General features: G+C 36.2%; 1 protein-coding gene and 1 pseudogene across 1 annotated transcript in view; one reads left to right on the forward strand and one right to left on the reverse strand.

Annotated features, from left to right (window-relative positions):
• The window catches only part of BUB1B (BUB1 mitotic checkpoint serine/threonine kinase B), a 65746-nt gene extending 62545 nt beyond the window's left edge, over positions 1 to 3201 (forward strand). Inside the window, exon 23 of the mRNA XM_074289259.1 lies at positions 2681 to 3201. Coding sequence (XP_074145360.1) covers positions 2681 to 2915 — 235 coding nt within the window. The 3' untranslated portion in view covers positions 2916 to 3201. The remainder of the gene's footprint in view (positions 1 to 2680) is intronic.
• A 10280-nt stretch (positions 3202 to 13481) lies between these two features.
• LOC141552797 (cyclin-G1 pseudogene) lies at positions 13482 to 14417 on the reverse strand (annotated as a pseudogene).
• Between the last annotated feature and the right edge of the window lie 12304 nt (positions 14418 to 26721).

Below are 26721 nucleotides of genomic sequence, written 5' to 3' on the forward strand. Positions count from 1 at the left end.
TGAGATGATGAGGGCCTGTACCACGATGGCGGCAGAGTCAGAAGAGAGAAAGGGAGCATATTTCTTTGAGGAAAAAATGTGGAGTGAAAGATAGAGAGGAGTCAAAGATGACACCTAAGTTGCAAGCTTGAAGATGTGAGAGGATGATGGTATCCTCAATAATAATAAAGACATTAAAAAGCAGGGAGGATTTAGTGAGAAAGAGAATAAGTTAGTTTTGCACATGTGGAGTGGTGCATGTGGAAATGTCTACTGACATCTTGGAGACATGAGATTGGACATCAGCAGAGAAGTAAGGGCAAGATAGGTAGATTTTGAGAATGGTTCGCATAGAGATGATCAAATCCATGGAGGCTGATAAGATCATGAAGTGAATTAGTATAGAGGGAGAAGAAGATCCAAGTCAGAAATCCTGGGGAGCACTTGTGATTGGAGAACATGGTCTGAATGAGGATTCAGCAAAAGAGACATAGATTAAGAGGAAAACCAACAGAGAATGTTCCCAAAAAAACTAAAGAACATATCAAAGAGGAGAGAGAGTGATTAACAATGACAAAAACTGCAGGAAGGTCAAGGAGAATAAAGACTGAGAAAGGGCATTTGAATTTGGCAAGAGATCACTAGTAACTTTGGACAGAATAGCTTTGGTGGAATGATAAGGTCAGAAGTCAGACCATAAGGAGTAAAGACAGTGAGAAGAGATAAGAGGTGCCTATTATAAATGGTCTTTTTTTAAAGCAGCTACAAAGGGCAGAAAAGAGCTAAGATTTTTCTTGTTGACTCAGGACAAAACCATTTATGAGCAAATGGTATAGCATCCTTTGCCCCTTTTCCCACTGTTCAACCATCATTGCAGAAGTGGAAAGGGTGGGCTATACAGGACTGAGGATATGTTTTGTATTTTTCTTCCTGTACACTTAACTAAATTGGAACTGGGGAAGCAGGCATTAGTTCCAATCTTGTATTACTAACTTTCTCTTAGACATTTCCATCGGTGTCCCATAGTCTCCACATGTCCAAATTGAAACTGATTATCTTCTTTCCTCCTTAATCTACCCTCCTTTGCCTCTTTCTGCTGAGGCCATCCTCATTTTTCACTCTTCCCCCTCCTTCATTGTGTATATCCAGTTGCTGATTCTTATTTTCCCTTCTCATTATCATATATCCATCTTTTCTCTGCTTACACAGACCCTCATCACCTCATCTCTCACCTGAACTATTTCAATAATGGCATCCTAGCTTCCATTTTTTTCTTCTCCAATTCACCCTTCACTTAGATCACAAAACTCATTCCCCTGACCATGATTTTTCTATGATCCTCTATTGCTTCTTTGCCTCTAACTCATGTTCCCAGACTTATTCCTATTTTTCCCTTTGTGTACTTTGTTTTCATTCAAACACTTGTTGTTCCAGCATTCTGTTTCCTTGCAGCAACATGGTAAAAACTGCTTCCTATATATTGAATAGCTCCCTTTTTACCTTATAAAATTCTATTCCTGGTTTCCTCCAAGATGGAACTTGGGTACCACTTTGTAGGGAATTTTTTCCCTGATCTCTCTTGTATCTATGTTCTGTTTGTTGTATAATCCAGTAAAATATAAGTTCTTTCAGGGCAGGGACTGTTTTTGTCTTTATGTTCCCAACAACTGGTAAAATGTCTTGTACTTAGCAGATAATAAAATGCTTGTTGAATTTAAATTTCTAAAGATTAAATGAAAGTATTTAATGAAAATAATATAATTATATTATATATGTAATATATAAAATAAAAGTGCTTATGTTTTACAATTTGACCACATATGATTCCTTTTGTTTTAGTATATAGACAAAAATATTTAAGATATATAGGATTGGTCTCTCAGCTATGGTTTAGTTCTTTCTTGCTTGCTAGTTAGCTATATACTTTTGAGCAAGTCTCTGGACTGCAGTTTCATCATCTGTAAAATGATTGAGTGATCTATCTTTTTTATCTTTTACTGTCTTTGAGATTCCTGTGATTCTCAAAGTTGATTGTTGACACAGCTAACACAACCAGAGACAAGTTGGGTCAGTCTTTGTTTCCTGGCAATTCAATTTTATACAATACTAGGAGGGATTTCCTTTAGTGATAAGTTTCTGTTTCTGCTAAAATTATAGTAAAATTGGTAAATGGTATTGTAAAAAAATATGGTAAAATGGAGATGGTAAAACAGTGGGAAGGCAGTAAAGGAGCTTTCAGTGTTCTTTCCATTGGGCTCAAAAAAAAAAAAAAAAAGAAAAGGAAACAGGTCCATTTTCTTACATTTGGCCCATTATAATGTATCCATGGTTCTCATCTCAGTGACCAGAAAAAGGAGATTATAGACTGAGATGGAATAGTTTCTTTCACTTTATGTACATTATGTTTCTTTCTTTATATGGTCTCTTCAAGTTTATGTATGTGTATGGCGATGAGCTTTCAATGGGCTGTTTTAATTATTCTCTGTGTATGGGCCTATTGTAGCAAAAGATAGAATTCTAGCAGCTTGATAAACTAATACTTTGTTGTTTTCATCTTTGGCATCCAACCATGGTAATGTTTTTTTCTCTTACATCTTAGTGGGGGGGGGAGCAGAATTCTGTTGTCTAAATACAAAAAACAATGTTGACTGAACTCTGTTGTGTATCTGATCCTATTGAAAATGTCTTTGTGTGTTTTCAGGATAAGAGATGGTGATTTGTGGAGCAAGTTCTTTGGTCAGATTCTAAATGCCAGTGATGACTCTACTATGTCTGTTTTGAGAGAGCTTAAAGAAGAAACAAGTAGAGTGTTTGATGACTCTTTTCAAAGTCACCTGGACAGAGCTATATGGAAAGTGGAAAAACTGATTAGCTCAGGGGCTTTACTCTCCCAAACTGGTGGTCAGTCACTGTCTCCCCCCCATTCTTCTCCCTAGAGATAAAGGTTAACTTTACTAAGGAGAATACAGACTGTAATATGATTTACTTTAGGATATGTTCTGCTGCACTGGTAACACTTTGGTCTTTTTTTGTAGAGGTATACTCCTAGCTACCTAGTATTTTTTGATACAATGATGTCGCCAATGTTGGCTTTTTTTTTTTTTTTTTTTTTTTTTTTTTTTTTTAGAACTTTTTAAAAGCTTCTTGGTTTTAAAAATGCATATGGATATCTTTTATCTGACCTCACTGTAGGTTTCCCTGTTCCTTTTACTAATGATCATTGTTTATTTTGTAAAAATAAAATTGCATTTGGTACTTCAATGCCTCAAGTTTTAATTTGCTTTTACTAGATAATAAAATCCATGCCATAGCTATGAAGGTAATTGGTACTTTGACCATTACAAATTATAATCTATAAATTTAAAGTCAACTTAGAAAACACTGGACTTGAAGTCAGCAGACTTTGATGGAGTACTGGCTCTGACATGTAAGGCACTTAATCTCTTTCTGTTTTCTCATCTATAAAATGCAAGTGATGTTGCCAACACTACCCAGTTCACAGGGTGGTTATGAGGAAGTACTTTGTATAAGTTAAAACACTTTCATAAAAGTAGACTATCATTACATCTATCCCAAGCTCTGAAAGTTTTTCTGACAGGATCCCAATGAGAACCTGTTACTGCTTTAGGTATTAGGAAATGTTTAATTAGCATGCTGAAGTACAAATAACAAATATTTTGCTTAAAGCTCAGTTTCTTAAATTTTGCCAAGAATTCATGGCAAAATCCCTTTAATTTACCCCTCTGGCCATCTCAATATTAATTTCAATTTTTATTGGTGCAAACTCAAAAGAACATTGCTGCTTTGGGAGCCTATAGTTTAAGGATATGATATAAATAAATAGTTTATAGCAAAAAATCAGCAACTTTGTAGAAATACCTCATTTTTCTGTGGGTGGATGAATGAGTGGGTAGCCTTAGAATGGAAATTTTTACTGGGAGAAAAAGAAATAAGGATAATTTTAGTTCATGCACTATTTTGTAGGTAGGACACGTATAGGTTGGCCTGCTGGGTTTTCCCCCCTTGTTATCCCCAGTGCCTTCCACTGGGATAGGTATTTAATGTTTGTTAAAGATTTACCACCCCTTTGCTTCCCCACTTAGGCTGCCCACAATCCATCCAGGCTGACAGCTCACACAGCTTGGATAAGATGGAAATCACTATTCCTTCCAGTCGAGGGAGGACAACTAGATCCCACCATCTACCCCACTTCTATACCCTCCAGACTCCTTCACCCTCTGCTGCCATCTAACCCAACAATGTAACCCCAAAACCCCAGAGACTTATTATATACCATGGCCCTTAGGATTTCTTGGCCTTGACATTCACCTTGTACAGCTGGACTGTATTATGTGTTGTCTTTCTCAAATGAGAGTGTGAGCCCATGAGAATAGGAAGTATCTTTATTTTCTAGATATATCCCAACATTTAGCACAGGGCTTGCAATATAGTAAGTGTTTAATACTTTTTGGCCAGCCAAAAGGCAACATGGAGGCATAATCCATCAGAGGCAGAGATGGAGGACAAGGTTCACAGTTTTTGCCAATGTTGTTGAGGTTTTGCCAAGGCACTGATAAAATCTTATATGCCATTTAGAACATATACATATTTGAAACAATAACTGACAACTATTACCTAGATATGATTACTAAAAAAGTCAGAATTTTTACATCAAAACTAGAAATAATTTAGGAATGTATGTGTACATAAATATGTTTATAGAGATAGATTAGGTACTAAAAGGGTGGTATGACCTTGAAGGCATTATTAAGGAAAATTCAAGTACAAATGCATATATTTTCTCATATTTGTAAACTTTTGTGATATAAAATCTATATACAGCTATGTCACCCTTTTTATTCTTCCTTATAGCCTGATCATTTGGTATCATGGGAAGAACACTGGATTTGCACAGAAGATGTGTATTTAAGTCCCAATTTTGCCACTTAGTACTTTAACCTCTTAACAATTCTCGGGGCCTCAGTTTCCTCATCTATAAATTGAAAGATTTGGATTAGATGATTTCTGAAGCTTCTTCCAGCTCTAAATCCTATGATCCTGTGAACTGCCTTGACATGTAAAGTTATTTCTCTACTGTTGTAAAAAGCAAACATAAATTACCTCCTGCCATCTGGTGAATTTTTTTAAAATAATTACATTTTTATAATGAACTTAACCAAAAAAAGAGCATTTTTTCTGTATACATAGCAGAACACAAAAAGAAGATTCTATATGAAACAATAAATCTCCATGCTGCTTGCTCTTTTTGTTATTAGGCATATAATAAATTCTACATGTTACTTTAAAAACTGTCCTAATTTAGATGCAAAATGAGAGTTAAGATTTTTGGACATAGCCAATATGGGAATTTGTTTTGCTTGACTATATTTGTTAGAAGAGTTCTGTTTGGTTTTGTTTTTCCATTAGGGAAAAGGAAAGAAAATACAAATGTTTGTTAGTTATATATATATAAACCAGTGCTGTTTGAACTTCCTTCTGAACTTACATCTGTTCTCTTCCTTAAAATTAAAAAAAAAAAAAGTCTCTACGTCTGTCTCTCATCACTATTGTTAGCTCTCAACCTAATTAAAAGCCAAGGAAAATAGGTGGGCTGGGGGTGTGAAGAACAGTCTTTGTAACAAAGTCAAGCAAAATGAATCCATATAGTAGCATTGTCCAAAAATATACGTCAAATACCTTTTGTGCTTACCATTCTGGGGGTGAACATCAAGCTTCATCATGTATACTCTGAAGACAAAGATCATGGCATTGAAAAGCATTCTCAAAAATTTCATCTAAAATAACTGTTGATAGGATAAAATATTTGGGAATGTTTCTGCCAAGGGAGGGTCAGGAACTATATGAGCAAAACTACAAAATACTTTACACACAAAGTCAGATCTAAACAATTGGAAAAACATCAAGTGCTTGTGGATAGGTTGAGCGAATATAACAATGACAATACTCCCTAAACTAATCTATTTAGTGCTATATCCATCAGACTCCCAATAAACTATTTTAATGACCTAGAAAAAATAAAATTCATCTGGAAGAACAAAAGTATTCCAAGGGAATTAATGAAAAGAAAAGCAAATGAAGGTGGCCTAGCTGTACCAGATCTAAAACTATATTATAAAGCAGCAGTCACCAAAACCATTTGATATTGGCTAAGAAATAGACTAGTTGATCAGATTAGATTAGGTTCACAGGACAAAATAGCCAATAACTATAACAGTCTAGTGTTTGACAAACCCAAATACCCCAGCTTTTGGGATAATTCATTTTGACAACTGTTGGGAAAATTGGAAACTAGTGTGTCACAAACTAGGCACTGACCCACACCTAACAAGATATGGTCAAAATGGGTTCATGATCTAGATGTAAAGAATTTTATAAACAAGTTAGAAGAACATAAGGATAGTTTACTCTCAGATCTGTGGAGGAAGGAATTTTGACCAAAGAACTATTGATCACAAAATAGATAATTTTGATTATATTAAGCTAAAAAGGTTTTGTACAAACAATGCAGTCAAGATTAGAAGGGAAGCAATAAACTGGGAAAAGATTTTTACATCCAAAGGATCTGATAAAGGCCTCATTTCTAAAATATATAGAGAATTGACTCAAATTTATAATAGTTCAAGCTATTCTCCAATTGATAAATGGTCAAAGGATATGAACAATTTTCAGATGAAGAAATTGAAACTATTTGTAGTTACATGAAAAGGTGTTCCAAATCATTAACCAAAATAAATGCAAATTAAGACAACTCTGAGATATCACTCACTACATACCTATCAGATTAGCTAAGATGACAGGAAAAGGTTTATAATGACCAACGTTGGAGGGGATGTGGAACACTTCTACATTGTTGGTGGAATTGTGAACAGATCCAACCATTCTGCAGAGCAATTTGGAACTATGCTCAAAAAGTTATCAAACTGTGCCATACCCTTTGATCCAGCAGTATTACTACTGGGCTTATATCCCAAAGAAATCTTAAAGGAGGGAAAGGGACCTGTATATGTGCAAGAATGTTTGTGGCAGCCCTCTTTGTACTGGCCAGAAACTGGAAACAGAATGGATGCCTATCAGCTAGAGAATGGCTGAGTAAATTGTGGTATATGAATATTATGGAATATTATTGTTCAGTAAGAAATGATCAGCAGGATGATTTCAGAAAGGTCTGGAGAGACATGAACTGAATGCTGAGTGAAATGAGCAGAACCAGGAGATAATTATACACGGCAACAACAAGACTATCCGACAAGTTCTGATGGACATGGCTCTCTTTAACAATGAGATGATTCAAACCAGTTCCAGTGGTCTTGTGATGAAGAGTTATCTACATCCAAAGAGAGGGCTGTGGGAACTGAGTGTGGACCACAATATAGCATTCTCACTCTGTTGTTGTTTGTTTGCATGTTGTATTCTTTTCCAATTTTTTTTTCCTTCTTGATCTGATTTTTCTTGTATAGCAAGATAACTATAACTATAACTATAACTATATATATATATATACATATATATATATATATACACACACACATATATATTGTATTTAACATATATTTTAACATATTTAACATGTATTGGACTACCCGCCATCTAGGGGAGGAAGGGAAAAGTTAGAACAGAAGATTTTGCAAGGGTCAATGCTGAAAAATTACCCATGCATATGTTTTGTCAATAAAAAGCTTTAATAAAAAAAGAAAAAAAAAAGCATTCTCAAGTTTTTAAAAGTAACCTTTCTTTGTAGCATTTCTGTCCTTATGTAAATTGTCCTGGTTCTACTCATTTCACTCTGTATCCGTTTATAACTACCCACAAAAATTGTTGAAATTGTTTCTTTTGTCATTGCTTTATAGCATAATAACATTCCTTTGCATTCATATACCAGGAGACAGCTAGGTGCACAGTGGATAGAGCATTTGACTTTAACATAGAGTTCAAATCTAGCCTCAGACATTATCTTTGTGATGCTAGACAAGTTACCCTCCACCTCAGTTTCTTCAACTGTAAAATGGGGATACCTACTTCACAAAGGTTGTCACGAGGATCAAATAAGATAATATTTATAAAGTACCTAATATAGTGCCTGGCACATAATTGGTACTTAATGTTTTTGTTTTCTTCCTACCATAATTTGTTCAACCATTCCCCAATTGTCTTAAAACAGAATTTAAGAAACCCCACCCCACTTAAATTACAATCCCTCTTTTGTTTTTTTTCTTCTTCAGAATTGTAACATTTGTTTATAACTGTCCAGCTTAATCTTAAATCTTTCCTCTTAGAGGCAGCTAGGGCGTAGCAGTGCAAAGAGCACTGGGCCTGAAGTCAGGAAGACTTGAGTCCAAATGTTAACCTCAAATTCACTAATGTGTGCTCCTAAGCTAGTCACCTAACTTCTGTTTGACTCAGTTTCCTCAACTGCAAAATGGGCATAATAGCACTTACCTTGCCGAATTATTGTATGGAACAAATGAAATAATTATGAATGGATAGGTGCAACCAGGTGGCACAGTGGATAGAACACCAGCCCTGAAGTCAGGAAGACCCGAGTTCAAGTCTGGTCTCAAGACACTTAACACCTCATAGCTGTGTGACCCTGGGCAAGTCACTTAATCCCATTTGCCTCACAAAAGAAAACAAAAAGATACGTCTGCTACACAGCAGGTACTTCATAAATTATTTGCTTCTATATTCTCCTTTGACTGACTCCTTTTTTGCTTTCTCAGAACCAAACCTATACCTTGGGACCCTTTTTCTTAATTGCCCCATTTTCCTTGGAAGACATTCAGACTGTAGAGATTCATTTCTTTTCCCTCTATTAGAATATTAGCACTACATCACAACTCCTAACTGTTGAAATAAATTTACCTTTCTTGGTTTCACTAGACATGTGTTTGTATTTCAAAATTGTATTTTACAGTTATTTTCTTGATCTTTTGCTTCATTCCAGGTATTTGTATAGTCCTTGTAGTTCTTTTTCCTTTTAAGTCTCTGCTTACAGTTATCATGGAGTTATTCTATGTCTTTCTTGGTTTACTCATCTCTCTAGCTTTACTTCCTGATCTTAGGCTTTGTGCTGAGCCCAGATCTCACTTACCTGAATCTTCCAGGCCCACTAAAGCCCAGCTTCTTAAATTGTGGTTTGTGACCCCATATGGGATCTTGTAACTGAATGTGGGGGTCACATAATTATGATTTATTATCAATAAATGTTTGATCAATAAATGTATACCCATTTCATAGACCTATAGTCAGAGCCACATAAAAATTTCTTGGGTGAAAAGGGGTCACAATTGTAAAAAGTTTAGGAAGTTCTAACCCATCTCAGGACACAGTGATAGGAATCTCAGAGCCCTTGAACCAGACTCTTACTCTGAGCACTTCTGTACTATCATGGTCAATGCCCATCTGCCCCTATCACTTCTAAAGTCCCTGGCTACTTATATCTCTGCCCTGCCTTGGGAGGCTGCCATTTTGTTTGCACTGGTGCCGGCTTTACTTGTGGCCCTCTTTTCCTATCCAATACATTGTTCAGTATTTATTCTTGGCCAAGATGCTGCTAAATCAAATCTGTTCTTCCTATGGGGAAATTTAGTTCATGAACAATGTCTAGGGAAAATGTCTAATGAAACAACTTGATTTGGGATCTTTGACCTTGGCTCCCCATCCTTCTCTTAGTAGTAGAATAAGAGATCTTGACCTGTACATATTTCAGTAGGGAATGGTCTTTTTGACTAAGGTTAAATGCCAAATGGATGTGTGCCCATTTTGCCAGTGTTAGATTCATTAAGTCTTATTTTTCACTGTAAACTTTAGTTGATTCTTTCAATGTCTTGTTGACTTAAGTGATATAAGTGTGTATCAACTCAGAAAAAATTTAAAAGACATAGAATATAGATATAGTCTTGAAATGGACTTAAAGGTATCTGTTCCAACTGCCTCATGTATAGATGAAGAAAATGAAACAGATTAAAATGTGGCCATAGTCACACAGCTAGTGTCAGAGGCAGATTTTACTTAGATCTTCCTGACTAAATATAGTATTCAACTATGTAAGAATTCTTTTTTTTTTTTTTTTTTGAATTCTTCATTGGTCTAAATAAGTAATTTGCTTTACCATAGAAAATCTGCATCAGTTCTACTTCCTGTAATCTTAATGATGTAATAAACTGTGTCCCCTTGATCTTTGGAGGAGAGGAGAACCTGGATTAGAAAAACCCTCAATCTCAACTCCTCCTGGTTCTGGGAAAACTCCCTGGTTTCCATAGGAAACTCCTACCTCCAACTGATCTGGGAAATTGACTCTGGGAAACAATCACCAACCTTATTGATTTGAAAATTAGCCCCTCAATCATTCCCTAGTCCTGAGCCATAGAAAGTTAAATAAAATCAAGACTTTGTATCCCAACCTTTGCTAATTTCCTAACCAGGAACTAACCCACTGAGACGTCTTTATTTTTCTTTATTTTTTTATTTTTTTGCCAAAAACCTCGCTTGGAGATTGGAACTGTGAATTCTTTCACAAAACCTGCCACACCGGACTGGAGCCCCCCATCACTGTTAGGGTATCTCACCCCTCAACATTGAGTTGCTAGGATACCAAGAGCTTGAATGTTTGTCCATGTTCAACACAGCCACTTTCTATTGAAATGAGACTTGGATCCAAGAAAGATTTTTTAGAATCCAAATCTGGTTCTCTATACACTGTCACACTCTTTCACCATAAACATTTTTCAAAATCTACACTAAAGGAGATTCAGAAAATAGTAACATGGCAGTATCATGATCCAATCATTACAAACCTACATGCTATTAGATCCACATATACAAAACATTTTGTTTCTACCCATATAACTAAATGCATAGCTCCCTTGGGACTGTGAAAAATGAAGAAGTTTATCTCTTAATTAAGACTGTTTTGGACTGTTGCTAAGCTGCCCAACTGAAGGAGGTAGAAAAGCTTAACAGGCTTTCAAATGGTTCCAGGTGAAATGGTCTTTAAGCTGTCACCTGGATTTAGCAAAGCTAGGAAGAAAGCAATTCTTTCTTGTCCTGTTATACATAAAAAGGAAGAATTCCAGCTTGATTGTAGTAATTCTAATGTAATTAGAGCTTACTTGGGAGACATTTCTTTAGTGAGGAAGTTGTACCAGAAAGACATTTCATCTTAGCAAATTAATGACCAATCTGATTTTTTTTAAAACTAGGTCAACAGGACAAAAGAAGTATTCCTAGAATCCAGTACTTGATTGCTTCATATTTTCATAATTTCCCAATTAACAAATGAGTAAAAGACATCCAACAGGCAGTTTTTATAGGAAGAAATTCAAACTTTCAATATCCATATGAAAAAATAGTCTGAGACACTAATTGGAGAAATGCAAACTAAAGCAATCCTAAGATTCTGCTTTAAGACAAAATTAATTAAAAATAAATGTTGGAGGAGCTTCAGGAAAAGTCACATTAATGCTTTGTTGCTAGAGCTATAAGTTGGCATAGGCATTCTGGAAAATAATGTGAAAGTATGAACAAAAATTTACTAAATTATGGATACCCTTTGATTCACTACTAATAGATCAAAGAGGGAAAAGGACCCATATATACAGAAATATTTATAGCAGTTTCATTTGTGGTGAACTGGAAACTAAAGGGATGACCAGTACTTGGGCAATGGCTGAACAAGTTTGGGCATTTGTAATGGAATCCTATCGTGCCATAAAAAATGACAAAGGGGACAGTTTCAGAGACACCTAGGAAAACTTGTATGAACTGATAAAGAGTGAAATGAGCAGAACCAACTGGAAAGTTGTTAGAGCAGTAGTCAGTAAGACTACTCAATAAGACCTGAGTTGTAATTCTGTCTCTAACACTTAATAGCTGTTTGACTCTGGGCAAGTCACAATCTCTCTGCTTCTGCTTATTGTGAGGCTCAAATGATAAAATAAAGCACTTGCAAATTTTTTTTAATCAAGCATTTGTTCCTACTTTCTATCAGGTTTAAAGATAAACATAACATAGCTTTACCTTCAAGGAACTTACATTCTAAGGGGACAGGAAGGGTAAAATCAAGATTCAGGCACCAATATAAAATTGATACTAGGTAATTTTAAGGTTAAGGTAATAGCAATCAGGAAAAGTCTCACATAGAAATGGGTATTTGAGCTAATATTCCTGGGAATTTTTATTTGAGGGTCTCTTTCAGGTGATTGGTGTTTTTTGAATTTCTATTTTACCATCTGGACCCAAGGTATCAGGATAGTTTTCCTTTATAATTTCTTCAAATATGATGTCTAGGATCTTTTTAAAAATCAATAAATCTTAAATTATCTCTCCTCAATCTATTTCCCAGGTCATTTATTTTTCTGTGAAGTGAGATATTTTACATTTTCTTTTCTTTTTTTGACTTTGTTTTAATTATTTCTTAAAGTCTCATGGAGTCATTGGCTTTTACTTGCTCAATTCTAATTTTTAAGGAATTTTTCTTCAGTGAACTTTTTTGTCTCTTGGCTATTTGACCAATTTTGTTTGTTGTTGCTGCTACTATTGTTTTTGCATTTTAATGGCTTTATTGAAAGATCATTTTCTTACAGAATATGACGGTACTTTCTTAAATTATTTCAGCCAATTTAAGTTTGGACTGATAAATTAGAAAGGAAATTCGTCATTGAATCAGATGTTTGGAAGTAACTGAAGAATGCATTTGCAAAATGCTTTACATGATGAAGCATAAGACAGATATATACTATGGTTTTTGGGTTGTTTTTTTGGGTTTTTTTTACCTTTAAAAGGAAGTTTTTTCCACAATATGATGCCAAAGAGAAATTTGAACAATTTATAGCTATTGTGAAAATTATATATTGTGGAAACTATATATTGCCCTGATTAACTAAAGGGGATAAGCTTTCCCAACTCAATATATCAATTTAGATTCATTAACTTACAACTTGCCTTAAGTGCTCCAACTATCACGTAATTAGTAAATTAAATTGCTACTTACTTGAATCTGGACAGACAATTCACTTCAGTCAGATAAACAATTATACTATACTAAAGTGTATCATACCATTTTTCTGAAATTGATCTGTTTTGATATGAACTTGCTTCATAATCCAAATAACATCAATTAAAGTCAATCACATTTTGCCATCAATGCTACCTATATTCATTATACCAATCCAGATATCACTAGATTAGATCAATATTAACTATAAATTCACTGCATAGTCTCCCATCCTGATTCTATGTTAGGATTTCACGTTTGAATTTTAGTTTTTACAAACTTGCTTCAAAGAAGATCATAATTTAGTCCTGAGTACACTTCCAACTGCAGCACACATAATCAATTTTCAACTATAGCCTGTTTTCCCTTAAGTCTGAAAACATCATTGCTAACCTAGTTGCTCTATTTCAGGCTTTACAGTTTAAATGCATTCTAATATTGGAGTCCACAGTTCTGATGTGAAATAAGCCTTCAAAATAGTTGAATTTCTTCACCATAAGAATCCTATTAAGATTGTTGGAAGATGAGTGATTTTGTAATAACTATGCTTCAACTGACATGCAGTATGCTCAGACACAATCTATTTCAACTTTTGAACATTGGTTTGGAACACTCGTTTGATGAGTGTTCAGTTAGGCACTTTGCTACAAGCTCCTGCCAGAAGGTCAGATCTCTGCAATTTATCTTGGAATGTTTCTGAAGATAGTCTACTCCTGTCAATTCTATATGTTTCTGTGCTTGAATCTCCACTGCAATTAAGAATATATAGAAAAAAGGCTTTGCTTAGAACACAATAGCATATCTTAAGCTGAGTTTCCAGTCTTCAAAACCTGATAAATTTTCATGAATGAATGAATAATACAATTGTAGAAACTGAAAGACGGGAGTAGTTTTTAACTTTGCAACACACTTTCTCTAAAAGAATCTTTTCCATTCTCATCAAGTCAGAAGCTGAATTTGTATTAGCTTATTCAGATCAAATAAGTGGCTAATGGGACAGTTCTCTCTTCCTCTGTCCATTTCACAGCCAGAGAGAAGCAACCTAATCCCACACATCCAAGATGTTTGGGATATACCTTCATTATGGATAGAAATATGTCCAATAAACAGAAGGTTTTGCAAGGGTCAATGCTAAAAAATTACCAATGCATATTCTTGTAAATAAAAAGCTATAATAATAATAATAAAGAAATATGTCCAATAAATTCACAACTAGAGAAAAAGAAACCAAAGAACTGAGTTTGTTTAAGAAAGTCTTTCATGTCAAAGAATCTCAGCCTTGCAGTCATCCGAAGACCATTATCATGAGCAGATTCAATTAGTTTCAGTCATAGACTTTTGGTTGACATCTGGACTTCTCTTCCAACAGAACATTCAGCTGCTGCAGCAATTTCTGAGCTTCAGTAGTTATCAGTGCCTTTATCATCTTGAGCTCCTCCTGATGGAACATGGGGTTGAACTCCAAAAATATATTGGGGTTTCAGGACAATGTCTGGAGATATCTAAAAGAATTTGTAGGTTTAGACCATTTCCAAATCAAGCAATGATTTTATTATGCTGTTAGAAGCAGGCTAAATTCCAAAAGAGAAGTTAGTGATTAACAAGGGGAAACACTCAGACTAAGTTCCCTAGCAGAAGTCCCCATTCAAAAGGAGAAGACACCAGTGTGGGGAATAAGTTCCTAAAAGGAGTAAGCATAGAAGATACCAGTAGGTTCTTTTATAAGAGGAAAATAACCTTAGGGGTTGACATCTAGATCTTGCCCTTCTGTTTGGGTTTGGTAACTATGGGGTCATGATAATTTTGTCAGTGCAAGGAATACACAAAAAATTCAACCCAGGCCCACTGCAACAAAAGCCCACTTAAGGATAGCAAAGGGGCCCAGTTAAGGACAAGATAATCCCTTTAATGGCTCTTCTTTTTTGCCTCAAGGAGTAACTGTGGGAATTCTACCAAGGGTCCACTACAACTAAGGCCCACTTCCACTTAAATTCAACCAAAAACGCCTCCTGTGAAGGCCCCAGCCTATGGCCCACCTAACCACCAAATATCTGGGGTTTTATTCACTCCATCCTGGTGGCTCTAACCTTGATAGCAAGCTGCCTCCCTCCTTATACTTTACCTCCCCCCATCCTGAAAAATTAATCCAGATGTCAGAAAACTATATGGGGGAGAAGAGAAAGACAGGGGTGGGGATGGAGGAGGAAATAATGAAGAGGGTTTCTCCCAACACTGCTTTTAAAGTTCTTTTCTATAGTGAATTTTTACCACTAGGTCAGTTTTATTTTTTAAGCTGTTATTTTCTTCAGTATTTTTTGTGTCTTTTTTACCAAGCTGTTAAATCTCTTTTTATAATTTTCTTGCCTCACTCTCATTTTCCCAATTTTTCTTCTACCATTTTTATCTATTTAACTCTCCTAGGAATTCTTGGTTCCAATTAGCTTTTTTTTGAGGCTTTGTTTGTAGCTGTTTTAACATTGTTGTCTTCTAAATTTATGTCTTGGTCTTCTCTACTACCGTAGTAACTTTTTATGATCAAGTCTTTTGTTGTTGTTGTTGTTGTTTTCATTTTCCCCAGCATATTCTTGACTTGGAACTTTAGTATGTTAAAGTTGGGCTCTGCTCACACAGAGATTGGGAGACACTATCAGGTTTTTTTCATGCTGCTAGTTTTCAAAGTTAGTTCAAAGCAATGTTTCTAAGGTGGTGGGATCCAGGGAGAGGTGTGGTCACTGCTCACCTGGCTGACACTCTGAAGAGCCCAGTCCCCTTGCAGTCACAAGTTCTATTGCACCTCTCTGCCCTGAACTTTGACCTAGAATTGCTTATGGGCAATAGGGTTCCCAATCAGCACCAGCTGCACCCAGTGCCAGGAAATGATCCCCTAAAATCTTTCACCTTGAAAATCTTAAAGTGCTATAAAAATGCTATTATTATTAATGTCACCATCAAAATTATCATTATAACAACATTATAAAGACAACTTTGAAAGTTTTAGGAACTCTGGTCAATGCATTGACCAAACCACAATTCTAAGAAGTCCACTGATGAAGCATGTTGCTTCCTGACAGAGGGTTAAAGGATTCAATGCAGAAGTGATGTAATATTATTTTGTGGTCCCCTGATTTTTAGGGGGGGCAATAATTCAGTGATCCTAAATCTTCTGACTCTTGGAGTCTATCTCAGGAAACTCCCACGCCCAATCTGATTCTGAATCGATCACCCCACACTCAGATAGCTTCTGGCCTCAGGATAATCCCACAGATCAAATTTGTGAGACAATAAACCACTCCTCAATTCATTGATAACTGATAATCTGGTCAGTAAGAACCAAATTCCAGAGCCACTCCTCAGTTCATTGCTGACTGTCAGGTAGATAATCTGGTGGTCAGTGATAACCAAATTCTGAAGACCACTCCTTTGGGCCATAGAATTAGCATGTCAATGATAGAAAGCTGGATAAAGGGATCTCCTCTCTCTTAGAACTTTGCTTATTTCTTTTGGAATTCAGCCCACTTTGCTATTGTGCCCATTTCCTTTATTGTCCTGCCTCAGTTTCCCTAAATTGTTCTGCCTCAATTTCCCTAAATTATCCTGCTTAAGTTTCCTAAATTGTCCTGCCTCGGTTTCCCTAAATTGTTCTGCCTCAGTTCCTTAATTGTTCTGCCTCAATCCCCCTGGCTGCAACCCCACTTCCTGTTCATTAGGACTAAGATAATTAGGGCTGTAGAGATCTGGCCACTGGCATTCCAAAAGATAAAACTCCAGATGTCCTATCTCAGATACCTAATTGGCATCCTCCATCTCTAAAATTCCAGGCTTTTTGTCTCTCTTTTTGACTACCCCCAACCTGTCAGAAACGGATTGATGGTCCCTTTTTGGAAATTCCTGCTCTCAGAGTTTGGACTCCACCCCCTGCCTTTATCTCCCTGATCTTGGAACCACATATATAATTCATTGGAATCTCACATTCAATGCTGCTGCTGCTGCTGCTGCTGCTGCTGCTAAATGCTTTAAGACATCAGCCCTGGGACCAAAATGCATCCTTTGGTCCCAGAAAATCTCTCTCTCTCTCAGAAATCCAAGTAAAATATTAAAAATTTCTAATCCAGGGGTTCTCAAACTACGGCCCATGGGCCAGACGCAGCAGCTGAGGACGTTTATGCAGCCTACCAGGTTATGGCAAATGGGCTGAGGGTGGAGACAGAGTGTGAGTTTTTGTTTTTACTATAGCCCGGCCCTCCCAAGTCTGAGGAACAGTGAACTGGCCCCTATTTAAAAAGTTTGAGGACCACTGCTCTAATCTCTATCTTGCCTCAGTTTCTTCAGCATTACATTTGGAGGCCCCAGCGAGATATGAGAGCAAGATTAGAGATTAGAGACCTTTGGGTCTCCTCCTTGGGCCTTGGGACGGCTGAAGTCTGGGCTCTTGGTTTGGAAAGGCTAGCCCTCTGGATTGCTCCAGAGTTTTGGGGAAGAGAGCAGTTTTTCAGCAGCTACAAGACTCTTTGCAAACACCTCCACCTGGTCAAAGGAGAGTCTGTTTTAAAATCTCTGCAGGGTAAATGATTCTCTGTCTGTCTACTCAGTCTGTGTTAGCTTCAGGTCCCCAGACATTAGGTTGATAAACCGTTAATCTGGGAGATACGGGCCGGATGTAGCTGTGGTGTCATCTGGTTCTGGTATTCTGTGTTCTGGATCTGGTTCTGAGTGTCTTTTGGCACTGCCTGGTTATCTGTGGGCATTCTCTGTGAAGGCAGAGAAATGCACCAAACTGGAGTTTGGAAGCCTATAAAAAGTCTCTGGATTTCTGAGGAAAGAGTCTTGAGCTGAATTAAAAAACAAAACAAAACAAAACAACAACAACAAAAAAAAACCTTCCTTGAGGGCATTCCTGAAGTCTGTACATGTAAAATGTCTTGTTAAATGTTGTAACTGTGCAGCCTATGTTTGTGTGATTAGTGTTCTGTGTTCTGTGTGACTTGTTTGGTTGTTTTGTTGATTAAGAGCTCTGTTAAGTTTTAAGAAGTGTGACTAAGAAATTTGGCAATTGGTCATTTTAATGTTGCAAATGTGTTTAGTATTTTAAAATTGCTTATTGTTCTTAACTTCTTAAACTGTTGCCCTAATTTGTGAGTAAAAGGAACAGGAAAAGTTTTGCTACTTTTAAAACTGGCAGAAAAGGGCTTTTTTTCCTCCTGAAAAGCTCTTAGAGAAGAGGGAAAGAGCAATAAAATTCAAACTCAGCCTGGAGAGATAAGAGCTTTGCAGAACAAAGAAGTTGATGCTAATTGCTGTGAGAAGAAAATTCAGCCAGGAGAAGAAAAAAATATATTTTTTAGGTAATTTAAAATGTTATTATGATTCAGAAATTGTGGAAAATAATTTTACTGTTGCTTTGTGCATGCTAGATTTTTCTGAGTATAAAATTTTAGAATTTGTTTGAATATTGAAAACTTTACTACTGAAGAAAAAAACTTTTTAAAAACTGTTTTTGATTTGGTTCAGTTTATGTTGCCTTCTGAAACACAAATTGGGTAATTTGCAAACATTATAAGTTATGCTTTTTAAATTGTGTCAGTTTTGCTGAACATATGTGTGGATTTTATGAAGTTATTTAGCTATTCATTGTATTGTGAACCTTAAAAGTTTTTAAAGGAAAGGAATGAGATAAGACAGGGATTCTGAAGAACTGGGATAAGAAAGATTAATTTGCAAATACAATAAATAGTTTAAATGGAGCATCTAGTTGGAAGGGTTGTTGGTCTGGGAATTTGTTTAAAGTATGTCAGACAAGGTTAGCTGTCAGAAATGGGAGTCTGGAAGCATCATGGACTTGGGAGAAATGCCAAGTGGAGTGGGGAAAGGATGACCACATGGAAAGAGCCTTGTCAAGGTGATAATCAAATTCCCCTTCCTCCCACTAAGTGTGTTCCAGCCACTTTTTTTACCAAGTTACAGTAGCTTGGCTCTTGATGCAGAGAGCAAATTGTGATTTAAAGGGACAGCCCACTTTTATTATAATAAATTGATTGAATATTTGTTTCTTTAGATATATAATGGTTTCCTTGTTTAAGGAATATGGTCATAAATGTGATCTATAATTTGGTAGAGTTATTTTTAAAAGTTTAATTAATATTTTAAAGAACATTTTGGATTCTTTTATGTGGAAGTAGGATATTCCATATAGGATGTTCTGCATAAGTTTTAATTGATTATATTGAGTCATTCTGAAGTTATGCCCATTATTTAAAGGACCTCTGAGAATAATAGTTTTTTTCCTTTGTCCTTTTGAAAATTTTTCTGTTAAACAGAAATTCTTAGATGAAGAAACTGAAACTATTTCTAGCCATATGAAAAGATGTTCCAAGTCATTATTAATCAGAGAAATGCAAATTAAGACAACTCTGAGATACCACTACACACCTGCCAGATTGGCTAGAATGACAGGGAAAGATAATGTGCAATGTTGGAGGGGATGTGGGAAAACAGGGACACTGATACATTGTTGGTGGAATTGTGAATACATCCAGCCATTCTGGAGAGCATTTTGGAACTATGCTCAAAAAGTTATCAAACTGTGCATACCCTTTGACCCAGCAGTGTTACTACTGGGCTTATATCCCAAAGAGATTTTAAAGAAGGGAAAGGGACCTGCAAGAATGTTTGTGGCAGCCCTTTTTATAGAAGCTAGAAACTGGAAACTGAATGGATACCCATCAATTGTAGAATGGCTGAATAAATTGTGGTATATGAATGATATGGAATATTATTGATCTATAAGAAATGACCAACAGGATGATTTCAGAAAGGCCTGGAGAGACTGACATGAACTGATGCTGAGTGAAATGAGCAGGACCAGGAGATCATTATACACTTCAACAACAATCCTATATGATGATCAATTCTTATGGACGTGGCCCTCTCCAACAATGAGATGAACCAAATCAGTTCCAATAGAGCAGTAATGAACTGAACCAGCTACACCCAGCAAAAGAACTCTGGGAGATGACTTTGAACCACTACATAGAATTCCCAATCCCTCTAATTTTGTCCGCCTGCATTTTGGATTTCCTTCACAGACTAATTGTACACTATTTCAAAGTCCGATTCTTTTTGTACAGCAAAATAATTATTTGGACATGTATACATATATTGTATTTAATTTATACTTTAACATATTTAACATGTATTGCTCAACCTGCCATGGGGGGGGGGGGGGCTGGAAGGAGGGGAAAAATTAGAACAAAAGGTTTGGCAATTGTCAATGTTTTGAAATTAACCATGCATATATCTGGTAAATAAAAACTATTTTAAAAATGGTTCTGTGATGCACAATATGCAATTTGGGATTTTTCTGTGTATTGGGTATTTTAAAAACAACATGATTTGTGTAATGTTCACTTATGAAACATCTACTTAGATATGAAAGATAATTGTATGAACTTTCTGGGACAAATTTCTTTCTGTTAACAGTATAAGGTCATAGAAAATACCTGTTAAGGTTTTATCTGAAACTTTGGTTAATGGGATTTGTTATTGGAGGTAAGATTTCTTGGGCTTGTAGCTATTATTATTTTGGGGGGTTCTAAAGCTCCACCTTCTGAAAGTTATTGGGACAATTAGCTGGAGTAGAACTGAGTTAAGGCTATTTTATCCTGTATATGCTGAAGAATCAGTTTTGACTGCTTATATTTTCCTCCTGTGACTGATCAGAGCAAATGGTCAATAAAAATTGTTAATGCAATTTAATTATGTCATACCTTGCTGTTACCAATCTGATTATATGTAATCATTATATCCTAAATACTTAGGCAAGTAAGTATTTAGCCTGGTCATCTGTCTGTTACTGAATATTTGTGTCTGTGGATATTTAGGTTTTTAAAGGTTTCTAAATAATGAGTGGATAATGAACAATAGTCTGTCAGATCTAACTGCTGTTTTGTTTATTGGGACTACAGTCATTTGCCTGTCCTGTGAGGCAAACTTGTCTCTTCACATGGGAAGCTGCTGGTCAGTCTATACTGCCCTCTCTCTGTTTTATGAAAACCAATCTTTCTCTCTCATATTGTACTAAACTTTATTTGTTAAAGAGAAAATCTAATTCAGTTCCAATTGATGGACCGAATCAGCTACCCAGAGAAGGAATACTGGGAAATGAGTGTGAACTGTTTGCATTTTTGTTTTTCTTCTTTTGTTTTTACCTTCTGAATCCAATTCTTCCTGTGCAACAAGAGAACTGTTCAGTTCTGCACACATATATTGTATCTAGGATATACTATAACACATTTAACATGTATGGGACTGCCTGCCATCTAGGGGAGGGGGTGGAGGGAAGGAGGGAAAATTCGGAACAGAAGTGAGTGCAAGGGACAATGGTGTAAAAAATTACCCATGCATATGTACTGTCAAAAAAAAAGTTATAATTATAAAATTAATTTTTAAAAATGTAAAAAAATAAATAAAATAAAACTTTATTTGTTAGATTTGTTTTTTGTTCTAGATTTTGGTTAAAATTACAGCTATATTGCCCTGCTTCTGGGATCAGGATCAGCCCATTGGAAGCTTTGATCATTTTCAGCACATCACACCACACCCATCCCCCTCCATGATTAAAAGTCAGCCCTTCACCCATTCTCAGCAAGAAGTAGTTTTGACTGAGACTTCACCCCCTGCCCCTGATGGACTTTAATATGGAGAATTTAGGAAGGGTTGATGAATTATTGGTAAACCCTAACTAGGTCATCTATTACTGTGTGTTTAAGATTTAGGATGGAAATATTAAAATTGTATAACTATTGCTGTTAAGGAAGTTCCCTTCAGAATATGTAATTGTTTGAGGAATTTTTGGGAAACCCTACTGTACTAGTCTGTTATGTATAGGAACTTTAATTTACTTTCAGGATTTATATGTGGGATGGTTACTTGACAATTTATTTACTCCTCCTTGCATGATTCCTTTCAGTGAAATCAAAAAGGGAAGAAAAGATAAGGAATTAGGGAAACTGCCCCCCTGGAGTTTTTGACAGTCATGGGGTGCCCCTCCTAGGATGGGTAGCTCAACTATCTTGAGCGCAGCTACTCCCTCTATAAGCAGAGGCTGTTAAGTGCACAAATGACTACAGATCTAACTCACAGGGAATTATGCATCTCAAGCTGGATTCCCTGGTTGAAATGATGCTCCAGAACTTCAGAGGGCCTGACATGTTTGCAACAGGGAGAGCCTTTGTACTGATGTTAAGTCTGGGGTCATCAGGGAGAGACTTGTCCTTTCCATAAGAACCTTGCATTTTTCTACTTTTATTTTGGTTTCTTTGCCTCACATAGGATTAGTCAAAATTATGGTGCTAAGATCTCCCAGGTATCTAAGGGAAGATTTGAATATTCAGAACAGAGAGTGTGGAATGTTGTGCCACAGTTTCCTTTTATTGTCCTTCCTCAGTTTCCCTAAATTGTTCTGCCTCAGTTCCTTAATTGTTCTGCCTCAATCGCCCTGGTTGCAACCCCCTTTCCTGTTCATTAGGACTGAAATAATTAGGGCTATGGATTATTGGCCACTCCGGCATTCCAAAAACTCCAGATGTCCTATCTCAGATACCTAATTGGCATCCTCTATCTCTCAGTTCCAAATTTTCTGTCTCTAGTTTAACTACCCCTTTCACTCCCAGTTTATCAGAATTTATGGTCCTTACCCCCGACTCTGTCAGAACCAGATTGATGGTCCCTGCCTGGAAATTACCTCTACCGCTCTCAGTGTTTGGACTTCACCCCCTGCCTTTGTCTCCCGATCTTGGAGCCACATATATAATTCAACGGAATCTCACATTTGATGCTACTGCTGCTGAATGCTTTAGGACATCAACCCTGGGACCAAAAGGGATTCTTTGGTCCTGAAAATTTCTCCCTCTCAGAAATCCAAGTAAAATATTAAAAACTCTCTAATCTCTATATTGCCTCAGTTTCTCTGGCATTACATTACAATTACAATACATTTTGTCTCTTGACTAGGAAATAGGTTCAAGCCTGAAGGTTCTTTTGAGATATCTTGTGACACTGGTCTGTGACCCCAAACTTTTGGGGTCCCCTTCCCAACCTCAACAGAAGGAGATGTCATTTTTGAAAATGTCCCTTAGGGAAATTTATTTTGCTTAACTACATATTATCGCAAAGATTTTGTGATTTGTTTTTCCATGGAGGGAATAGGAAGATGGAAAGAAGAGAAAATAAATGCTTTTTTAGTTGAAAAATACTTTTTTAAGGAAAAAATAAAGCTACCTTGACAAACTAAACTTAAAAAAAAAAAACCTTAAAAATTAAAGTAACTGATTCCACATCAATGTTTAACCTAACATTCAAAGGCCTCCTTAAATCTATCTCACCTCTCCCTTTACATATATTTTTGCCTCCTGCGGTAATCGGGGTTAAGTGACTTGCCCAGGGTCACACAGCCAAGAAGTTTTAAGTGTCTGAGTTCATATTTAAACTCAGGTCCTCCTGATTTCAGGGCTGCTGCTCTATACACTGTATCATTTAGCTGCCCCTACCCTTTACATAATTTCCATTACAGTTAAATTAATTTATGAGCGATCCCTCTATATAAACAACATTCTAACTTACCTCTTTTTATTTACACCAGTAGTCTCCTACATCTGAAATATTCTCCTTTTACAATTCTTTGTAGAGTCTAAACTTCCTTTACAGCATAGTTCAGGAACTACCTCTTATACAAAGACCCTCTTGACCTCCAACCCTAATAAATGTCCATTTATTAGTGCTCTTTCCCTCATGAAATTACTCCACAGATATTTCTGTATTTTATCCCCCTAGGATTTTTTATCTCTGCATTCCCATTGCCTAGCACAGTGGCCTTGAACAGAATAGGTACTTAATAAATGCTTCTTTCATTTAATGAGGGAATCCTAATAAAAAGTTTTTAACTGAACATTCGGGACTGCCTATATAAGTAGAGGTATATGTTCATACTGTTTCATGTTTGGCTCCTGTATTTATTTTGCTGCTGCCTTCTCTGATATAATGTAGAAGGAGTTGCCTCCACACCCTCAAATGGCAAGGTTCCAGTATGGTTGGTTTGTTACCTATCATTTCTTTTGTTATTGGGGCTTATAGATCTGGATAACAATAGTATATGGGAAAAAAGAAGATTCAGAAAAAAGAGAACAAATATGCTACAGAATATAAAATAATTTAAAGGATCCAGTGGAATGTGAATGAAGAAGAGAATGATTTTAAATCTGCCTAAAATAAACATGAACTAGAATTTTGAATTAAGTTTAAGGAACACCAGAATAAAACCACACCCAGAATATTGAAATAGATTCCAGCAACAGGCCTGGAACAGCCTCAGGCAAAGTCACCTAGTGTTAACTGAATTCTAAGCAGGCACGAAGCTTTTAAAGAAGTCAGACTTTGGCTGTTAGAGTTCCTTTATCTCTACAGTTAAGTTGTTCGAAAAAAGAATATTAAAAACTTATTTTGGCTTTTGAATAAATAAGAAAAATGCAGTGAGGAAGAAGGGAAACATCCTACTGGAAAAAAAAATTTGCATCAGATATGTCCAATAAGGGTCTAAGAGCTATTATTATGGGAATATAGATATATAAGCACAAGATCCATTTTCCAGTTCATACTAAAGATATGAACAAAGGATTCTCAAAAGGATTGTTAACTAGGAAGGATGATGTGGAAGACATTTCTTCCTAACATTATCCTTGTTTCTATCAATGGTAGCACCATTTTTCTATGTTCACAATCTGATTGATCCCTAATTCTTCACTCTCCCTCCACCTCCACATCCAATTAATTACCAAGTTTTATAGATTCAATTTCCATAACATCTTATAAATGTAGCTTCTTTCTCTACTCATACAATAGCTCTGTCCACCTTTATTACTACTCACCTACACAATTGTAGTCACTTCATTTTTGGCCTCCTTTCTTCCATTATTCTCTATTCCATTCTATTCATCACACAACTACTGAAGTACAGATCTGACCATGTCTTTTACCTGCTTTAGAAACTCCTCGCTTTCTTTTGCCTCTAGGATCAAATGTAAATTCCTGTTTGACCTCACCTTCTGACTCCAGCCTATTTTTCTAGCTTTTTTATACATTATTCCCTCTCTATGGATGCTATGGTCCAAACAAACTGATTTTCTATACATCAGTAATTCAATTCCCATCTCTGTCTTTGCACAGACTATTCCTAGTGCTTAATAGCCCTCCTTTCTCACCTCCATTAGACTTTGTGTTTCATGAAAGCAGACTGATTTTAGCCTTTCTTTGTATCCTCAATATTTAGCACAGTGTCTGACACATAATAATAAAACTATTTGCTTTAAGGTGCACTTCATAGAATCTTTAGCTTTCTTAAAAGTTCAATTCACCTTCTCCTGAAGGCTTTTCCTAATTTCCACTGTTAAAACCTCTCCCTGACACAAAATTACTTTTTGTTTCTATACAGATTGTATTTACTTTTTTGTCTATTGGTTGGACTCCCTGCCTCAAGTCAATCTCCACTCAAATCCATCCTCTACTCACCTATCAAACTGATCTTAAAGCACAGGTAATATCACACCCTTCTCTCCCATTCAATAAACTTTGGTGTTTCCCTGTTGACTCCAAGATGAAATACAAAATCCTTCATCTGACTTTTCAAACCTGACTCATTCTTGCTTTTTCCAAATCTTTTCTTAGCCTTAAGTTTCTCTTTTTACAAGACAGGAACTGATTTTTGTCTTTTTTCATATCTCTCTTATTTAAAACAGAACCTGACATATAGTAGATGCTTTATAAAATGCTAGTTGATTGACTTTTTATATGTGCATGCATGTTGTTTTCTTAGCATGTAAGCCCATTGAGCTTATGATTTTGGTTTTGTCTTTGTTTCTGCATTACTTAGCACAGTTCTTTGTACATAGTAGGTCTCTTACTAAAAAAAATTTAAAAATTAAAGTATAATATAGAGAGTGCTCTTCTTGGAGCCAGGAAATCCTTGGCTCAGTTCCCACTTTTGATTCAAAACAAATCACTTAGCTTCTCAATGCTTGAGATCAGAGATGTCAAACACAGCCCACAACACTCTCAAGAGAGGCCCAACCAGAAGGTTAAAATATAATTGAACAATATTTGGAAAATTAAATAAATATTATAAATAAATACTAAAAATACAACAAAACACACATAATATTAATGTATTCCTTTATAAGTTTGTGACCCACAGGGATCCCTAGCTATAATTCAGTGGATATGTTTCTACTTGATTTTGACATCACAATGTTAGGCACCTCTCAGATTCTAAGTTGTAGAGGTGGTGATCTGCACGGGTAGACAGAGTTTCTCAACAGAAAGCTCTTATATTAGTGAAGTCACAGTTGTAATGTTGCAGAAACTGAAACAAGACAGAGATTAGTTTTTAATATTTTAAGAGTGGAGAATTTGGGCTAGCTGGTTGGACAGGATTCATGTACAAAAGATGTCCAATCCGTAGCAATTAAGGCACAGACTTTTTATATGTTCTTTTAGATACACAGGACATATGGCCTGAGTAAGGCAGTTAAGGAGGGGACAAGCATACTGGATGGGAGACAAGCCATAATTCCAGGGAAGGATAACTTTAGTCCTGACAGAATGGGGGGTCAAGATAAGGAGGTTGAGGGCAGGAGACTGGAGTTGGAGGGGCAAATCCCAGCAGGCATTTGAGATAAACCACC

The sequence above is a fragment of the Sminthopsis crassicaudata genome, chromosome 2 (assembly GCF_048593235.1).
Source record: "Sminthopsis crassicaudata isolate SCR6 chromosome 2, ASM4859323v1, whole genome shotgun sequence".
Classification (NCBI taxonomy): domain Eukaryota; kingdom Metazoa; phylum Chordata; class Mammalia; order Dasyuromorphia; family Dasyuridae; genus Sminthopsis; species Sminthopsis crassicaudata.